Source organism: Mytilus californianus, unplaced genomic scaffold (genome assembly GCF_021869535.1).
Source record: "Mytilus californianus isolate M0D057914Y unplaced genomic scaffold, xbMytCali1.0.p SCAF_12, whole genome shotgun sequence".
In the NCBI taxonomy this organism is placed as follows: Eukaryota; Metazoa; Mollusca; class Bivalvia; order Mytilida; family Mytilidae; genus Mytilus; species Mytilus californianus.
Window position 1 is genome coordinate 65,997,239 of NW_026262604.1, and position 8,286 is coordinate 66,005,524.

At 32.9% G+C, this 8,286-nt stretch overlaps 1 protein-coding gene across 1 annotated transcript; it reads right to left on the minus strand.

Moving 5' to 3' along the window:
• Positions 1–938: 938 nt before the first annotated feature.
• On the minus strand, positions 939–7,548 carry LOC127722223 (uncharacterized). Its single transcript, XM_052229121.1, has 2 exons — positions 7,134–7,548; positions 939–2,593 (listed from the first exon to the last, which is right to left on the minus strand). Exons 1-2 carry the CDS (start codon positions 7,488–7,490, stop codon positions 1,871–1,873), a joined length of 1,080 nt encoding a protein of 359 aa, XP_052085081.1. The 5' UTR covers positions 7,491–7,548; the 3' UTR covers positions 939–1,870.
• Positions 7,549–8,286: the final 738 nt, after the last annotated feature.

The following is an 8,286-nucleotide window of genomic DNA, read 5'->3' on the forward strand; positions in this document are numbered from 1 at the left end:
GTTCTACATACTGTCCTAGAACAGTTCTCCTGACAGATTCTGACAGATTTGATGAGAGGTTAGAAGTGATCTCCACTGTATGGACGTACAAACGGACAAGGGTAAAACTTAATGCCCCCTCCTCTACGGCGGAGGCATAAAAATAGCATGTGGTAAGATTTCCGATGAGACAATTACCTATAGACCAAAGGACAAAAATATGCGCAACTAATATGGCCTTCAATAATGAGTAATATACAGTTTAACATGCCACCAAGGATCACCAGGGGCCGCAATAATAATCATTTAGAAAATGTGAAACCATTCGGAAGAGAAAACGAACAACCTGGTTTATATTACAACAATAAACGTAAAATAAATGCATGTGTATGGCAGATAGCAACAACGGAAACCTCTGAATAACAGGTTCCTGGCTTGTTATAGGGACATTAAACCTGTAGCAGGGTAAATATTTTTGTAAGTCTCCGTAACCTTGGATGGGGATGTACCAACACTACAGAACCATAACATTAACATATCCGATGGCTCTGAAACAACTGATTGGCTTGATATAACTTAAAGGACGATCCCAGATCACAGAACAGATGATGATATTCAATAACCTACAGTGACCAATGAAGGAAGTCAAAATACTCCGGAAGTGAAAATACTACGGAAGTGAAAATACTTCCTGCTTTAGTAGTGGCGGCCATAGTTTTGATTATGGCGGGAACACATCCGGTGATAAGCCGAATTCGATGATTTCATCAACGCGGAAGATAGGACGGGATTGAAATGCATTTTATACTACATTATGTATTTTATATCATATTTTGATTCATAATCAACAATTTGCGTATTGCCCAATTGAATTTGATATCAATCTATGTAAAAATTCATCTTAACAAAATTACAAGGTTAACTTTTTCTGGCGGTTCTACAGAATTCAAGCAGGAACATACTTAATAAATATTCGTTTAATGAATAAGAGTTCTCTATTTCGTTTTTGTGTTATTTTAAATATACAAATAATGTTCAACAAAACAATGGCAATTTTTTGTATAAAACTCATTACAACTGGATATGGCACAAAGACGTAATACGTCATACAATTGTTCACATACCAAGTAATAATTGTTTCATATAACAAATGCTTTAATTCTTCTGTAAAGGTCCATATAACACAATCATTTGCTCAAAACTCAGATTGTATAAACAAATCATAACTCAGAACTACAAGTAAGTGCATGCAAGTTAAAATGGCGTTTCAAAAAAATATATCATATAATTACTAGTAAATCCTAAATGGATACAAGATAACAATCATTACACGCAGACAAAATATATTGTGCCAGTCAAAATAATATCATAATTTTGAACATGTGTATATAAAAGAGGACAAGAAAGCAGATATATATATATATAAAATAGTCATTGTGGAGTAATGGTATGATTGGACCAATCTGTATTGGAGAAAATTAACGTAAATTCAAACGCCATTAGACATTGGTCATAAATAAACAACTAGGCTTATACTAAAAAAATCTCACTTCAATTAAAACTAACTTACCATCTCATCGTTAAACAAAACGAACTAAAAATCTAAAATTTAAACAAAACGAACTTAAAAAATAGTCACTACTTAACTGTCCAATTACTTATGTACGTAACAGAAGAAATCTTACAGATTTTGAACTTGATATGATATGTCAATGAGCTCGGCATGTATGTTGTATAATCCATATCGCATTACAGTTTTCATTTCGAGGTATCGTAAATTTTTGTGACTGTGCGCAACTTCGTGCGCACATATTGATCACATATCATGGTCTTACTTCGTCTTTGGTTAGAACTCCGTGAAGGAACCCGATAGTACAATATTTTCGAGAATTCAGATTTTCTCCAAAGGAAGCCAGAAGTCTTCTGTAATTCGTTTGATATTTGTAATGTTGCAATTACCATCGTCACTTAAAAACCAATGTCCCCACTTTTTGGCACGTAATATTTTATTTTTGTTCCCAATGACCCAGTTATTGTTGATTACATACGGTCGTGATGACTTCCGTTTCGCTTCTGACATGACATACCATTTCCCGTCTGGATAATCTGCTAACGGCAACTCTTTCTTTTGCAATCCTCCTAGCCGTTTGTTTATTATCCCAGACACATATATCTGGTCGTTGTCTGCTTCAGCAATCAGTTTTCCCGCCGGCATGGATTTAATTTTCTTATCTAACTCATATAATCTTCTGTTCAACTCTTTCCATGTTAGAATCGTAGGTTTAGTTGGGAATAAATATAGAAAACCAATAGCTGTTAAACCAGGTCTCTCAGACACGGGATTTGCAAGAATATCGGCGTTTTTAGTACTAGATAATACAGGAACTGGATTTTTTATCCACAATGCGTCGACCTCAAATAAAAATACTTCTTGATTGATTAACAATAATCCTAACAATACATGTGCTCGAAAGTTTGTTAACCTAACGTATCCTGCATGGCTATATGATTGGTCGCCATTTAATGGCATACCGGAGATAGCTACTACATTTATATCCGGCCATTGGTTCTTTATCGTATCTTTAGTGTCCAAATCTGTACTGATAATTAATACCTAAAATAAAGATTCAAATACACATTATACTATGTAGCACTAACATGCAAAATACAATGTATGTGTTTTTATTGATTGCTTGTTACCAAAATGACCCATGTCGTCGCAAAACAACTTTAACTTATTCATATCACACTCTGTAAGTGTGTTAAGAGAAATATCTCTTCATGAAGAGGGAAATAGAGACGGCCACAACTAGAAGAGAATGGTTTGTGTTTTTTCATAATGTGTTGTAAACTCATGATACTAGGTCCTCAATTTTAGTGGTGACCTTATCGTGACCTTTGCATGACAGTTAGGCAGAGGAGAATTTATAGTACATGCATATTTGGGAATTACAAAACAAAATGTAACAGCTTATAACATATTCTCTCACTAAATTCGTCTCATTTAAATATTTAGTTATTGAAATTATAATCAATGGAACATCAAAAGAATCTTCATTTTTATCAATTTATTGATATGAAAATATTAATAAATTAACTGTATACAAAACTTCGAATTGTTCGATATATTAAGTATTTCCAATACAGTAAGAGATAACCTTAGCTGTATTTAGTAAAACTTTTTGAAATTTTAGGTCATCAATGCTCTTCGACAGTTTCGTACTTTATTTGACCTTTAAACTTATTTTAATTGAGCGTCACAGATTGGTCTTTTGTAGACGAAACGCGCGTCTGGATTAAAAAATATATGTCTGGTATTATTTAAGAGTTTTATTTTTTATTTTTTAAGTGTTCGAAAATTTGAGTATTAAAACGGTTGCCATTTATATTTAGGCCTGTAAGGCTTAAATTGGTTATTTGTGTTAATAGTTCGGAGATTATTTTCATAAAAAGCTGGTCCATCTGTTATATTGCCTAGCAAAAAGCAAAAAAAAAGGCTATGATAAAAGTCATAAAAACTTATTATAAAGCAATACGAAAGTATGTTATTGGTTTCTTATCTAAAATGATAGGATTGCTACACAAATCTTATAATAGACAGTGTATAAACATAAAAACAGCCTTAAATATTGATTTGAAATGAAATCTTTTGCTAAAGGAGAAACTAATACAAGAGGCTGTAAGAATGACAGCAAACCGGAGTTTCCTGCAGAGGTCGAACCCTGAACAGTTGAGCAAGTATGGACACTACATTTAAGCTTAAAACAGCTCTGAATTTGGACTGTGATTGAATATTTGACACAGCATAGGTTTGTGACACAAAATGAATGTGGTCAAAGAACTGAAATATTTGAAATTGGACATTTACCTGTTATGGTCCAACATCCAAAATCTAAGTACATTGTTAGAATCAGCATATCAAAGAACCCCAAGAATTCAATTTTTGATGAAATTAAACAAAAGTTTCATTTAGGACCTTTTGGACCTCAATCGGGACCAAGTTGATAAAGGAGCCAACAATCCAAAATCTCTCAATACATGGTTAGATTCGGCATTTCAAAGAACCCCACAAATTCATTTTTTGTTGAATCAAACAAAGTTTAATTTTGGACCCTGATTTGGACAAACTTGAAATCTGGGCCCAAAAATCTAATATTTAAATACAGGTTTAGATTCAGCATTTGAAAGAACCCTATATACATTTAATTTATGTTGAAATGAAACTCAGTTTAATTTTATCCATATATTTTCTCATCTTCGCTAGCCAAGGGTTACGATCCACTTCCCTCCTCTCAACCCTTGGCAGATTAAGCCAACATTTGTGATAACAATGTTGCGCCATCTATCGGTAGATTAAAGTCACGCCCATTCCGAATACATTTTTCTTGACCAATGGTAGCACTTGAACTCTTCAATTTGGAGGTAAAAACACGGTAGCGGATAGATTCTACCCACTTGGTAAAGCAGGAAACGAAAATATACGTTGACATTCATGCATTTGTGCAAGAAACATACGCAGGAACTTCTATTAGTTGATTAAAAACATTCAAATTGTCACTAAATATAGTCGTATGTTTAGGGATGTAAAGACTTGTTGCACAATAAGCACGTGGCAATTGTTTACATACACTTTCTAGATTTACACGTGATCATGTTATAGGCGCTTTTTGATTGGATGCAGTGAGTTTCGACTGCAACCAATGAAAATCATTACTTTGTGTCTCCGAAATTCTATCTCAATCCGCCAAGGGTTGAGAGGAGGGAAGTGGATCGTAACCCTTGGCTAGCGAAGATGATATTTTCTGTGCAAAGGGAAATAACTCAAATTGGATAAATAATTCTATAAAATAAAACATGATGAAATTTTTCAAATTATAATCAATAATACAGTGATGGCTAAGTTCTCTAAAATTAGATATGATTTAACACTCAAACATTATTAGAATCAGCATATCAAAGAACTCAAGAATTCAATTTTTGATAAAATTAAACAAAACTTTAATTTAGGACCCTTTGGACCTAAATGTGGTATTATCTAATTAATAATGAAACTAAATACTGGTTTAGATTCAGCATTTCAAAGAACCCTATATATATTCAATTTATGTTAAAATCAAACAGAGTTTAATTTTGGACCCCGATTTGGACCAACTTGAAAACTGGGCCCAAAATCAGAAATCTAAATATATGTTTATTAATTGACAATATAAGCTTGGTTTTTAAAGAAGTTCACTTCATCAAAAAATAATACATCTAGCATTCAGAAAATTAATTTTTAAAGAATAACATACAAACTTACCACAAAATTCTTCAAACAATTTACCAAAGAATAGAAAAAAAAATCCAAAATTTTATTTATCATTAATACAAAGTCTTTTAAAAATCTATAAAACTTATCTGTAATTATCTTCAAAATGTCTAAAAATGAACAGTAAATTTCTTACTATATTTATACAGTCCTATATAGCTTATAATCATCAACACATAGGAAACAGAAAAATTTTCAAATAAATCTGTCATTCCAATTATAATTGTGAGATAGGACATTTACCATATGCTTTGTCATAATCTGATAACAGGAGAAAATTATTTAAAAACACTTAGTGCAAGCAAACTTTATATATATAATTAACCATTTCTGTACAAAGAGAAATGACTCAATCACATTATAAATACCATTTTTTTTATATTAAAAAGGGCGATAACTCAACAAGGAGAAAAGTTTAAATCGTGAAAATTGCACTTGACCTTCATTTAGTCACAGGAAATAACATATCTTAATTTGAAAAAAATCATCAAAACGTTTTTATGTTATTGAACGGACACTGTTTGGCAGCCGCCCGACCAACCCGTGCATCCCCAAATCAATAACCGATATTTCCTTCGAAAATTCGGTTAAAAATACTTGTTCGAGTCTTTTGGTCATGTTTTATTATAAAAGGCAACATGACGACAGCCTTTATCGTATCGACATATTTTAGAATTACGAAACATTCACCCAAATTCAATGTTTTCATTAAAAGATAAATATTGTAGACTATTTATTAGAGGAAGTTTATGTTTAGTTTTTTTCTACATACAGCGATGATTTTGTCATTTTTTTCTGTCAATTAAACAGAAGTGGTTACCAACTTTGTTCACTATGATTATGTTTTACTGCCGACGAGATACTAATGTTCACGACTAATGTTCCAAGAAGTTTCAAATAAATGTCGATACAAATTTATATAAAACAATAGAGGTATAACCAATGACAATGAGATTATACATCTATAATAAATCAAAGAACATAGGCAACAAGCATTTGCCACAATGAAAAAGGAGAAATCCATTTTAATTTGCCAGCTATGTTTAAGAAAGTATCATGAAGATCTGAATGAGGGGGAGAGGGGGAGAGGGGGGAGAGGGGGAGAGGGGTCCTTTATTTTTTTTTATTTTTTTTTTTTTGACAATTTTTTCTATTCTTTATCTATTTTGACCATTATTTTCTATTCTTAATATTTCAGTACCCCATTATTTTCTATTCTTAATATTTCAGTACCCTATTATTTTCTATTCTTAATATTTCAGTACCCTATTATTTTCTATTCTTAATATTTCAGTACCCCATTATTTTCTATTCTTAATATTTCAGTACCCCATTATTTTCTATTATTCTCCATACTTTTTTATTTTGCCTATATGTTCTCTATTCTTTATTTTTTGGCCCTTTAGTCTGTACATTTTTGTCCATTATTCTCTATTCTGTAAACCCCTTCCTAGACCTCTTTCATATTTCTAGAACACAGCGTTGAGAACATTTCCCCTTTTGCTTAGGTTTGTATTGTCGCAGTGTTCATTATGAAATACCTTTTATATTTTAAAAATGCTATAAAATTATACAGTGAAATTATACTACTTATTATTTGGTATATTGTTATATGAATTCCATACCAAGTCATTCGTGCTGGTCACGCCTGTTTGTGAATCATAGGCGGATCTAGGAACCCTCCCCCTTTTGTGTGAAAAATTTGGTTGATTTTATAGGGAATCACTGAAGCATGACTGGAGCGGGCCCCCTCTTAGGCAGTCAGTGCCCCCTCTTTTATGAAAATTTCTGGATCCACCACTGTGAATTCACTAACACTGAGATATATCTCTCTTGCTATTCATACCTGTTTGTGAATTCCCATGTGTTCTGTGTTACACAGCCAACTTAAAGCAAACTGAAGGTAAGCTCCATTAATCAGGGTAACCAGTAAAGGTTTGACATTCATTTTTCTCGCCACATCTAGGACATCTGCAATTTCTTGTCCGTAAGGCATGGATGAGTTAAATGTTGGTTTAATTTTGGTATCTCTCTGATTTTTGTCTGATTCTAAAGGACTGTTTCCTTCCACGTCGGGAAAATTTACAACATTTTGAACAGAATTACGGTAGCTTTTGTCCTCAAACAATAGGGTGTATGCCATGAGGAATAAGGCAACTGCTACCACTAATAAAATAAGGATTGATGTCTTTAATTGCCTCATGGTTTATACCTGTGTCGATGGCATGGATGGACTTAAACTGAAATCAGAAATCAGAATTGAAAATTGGCAATTGTGTCGCGTTAATGCGGATAATGTCTATATCAATACATGAGGTGTGATGTGATTGCCAATGAGACAACTATCCATATGAGTTCAAATGACGTTGAAGTAAGCTATTATAGGTAATCGTACGGCCTTCAACTATCAGAACTACTTTATGTTCAAACATAATATGAACATAATTTGCCGTTTCAAAATTAAAAGGATTCACTGTTCGTCTACTTAAATAAAAAGAAACGGAAGGACACAACTATTTGATATTCTGGGAGAGGGGGAGGATTTTCCAGATTGACTACTAGTATTCATTTACACCAGTTGCTACACAAGCTTATTTTTTTTTCGCGGCCAGGTCGCGCGAAAATTTATTTATACTTTGGTTCACAATCAATTCCTGTATTTTGTGTTGCAGATTATTCATTTTCATTTTCATCTTGTCTTTGGGCAAAATCATTTATTTTCAGCTCTTTCGAGGCCAGCATATTCATTTTCGAAATCCCACGTGCACCCCCTACCAAACCGAAATACAAATGGTCGTCCCATTAGTCATTGGTCGCCGATTTTGTTGGCCAGTATAAAAGATAATGATATGTCGTATAATTGCCAAGGAGACAATTATCCATTAAAGGTCAAAGGACAACGATGTAAACAATCAATTGAACTCTGGTGGATAGTAGTCTCATTGGCTAAAGTTACTGTTCGGTCTTCAACAATGAAATCCATACACTTATACACAAGT

What these genes read in the sequence shown, in the direction of transcription:
- LOC127722223 (XM_052229121.1), bottom strand. Translation starts at nt 7,490, where the DNA reads ATGAGGCAATTAAAGACATCAATCCTTATTTTATTAGTGGTAGCAGTT. An exon ending in ACATGGGAATTCACAAACAG is followed by an intron (nt 2,594 to 7,133) that starts GTATGAATAGCA and finishes TCTTTATTTTAG; the next exon opens with GTATTAATTATCAGTACAGA.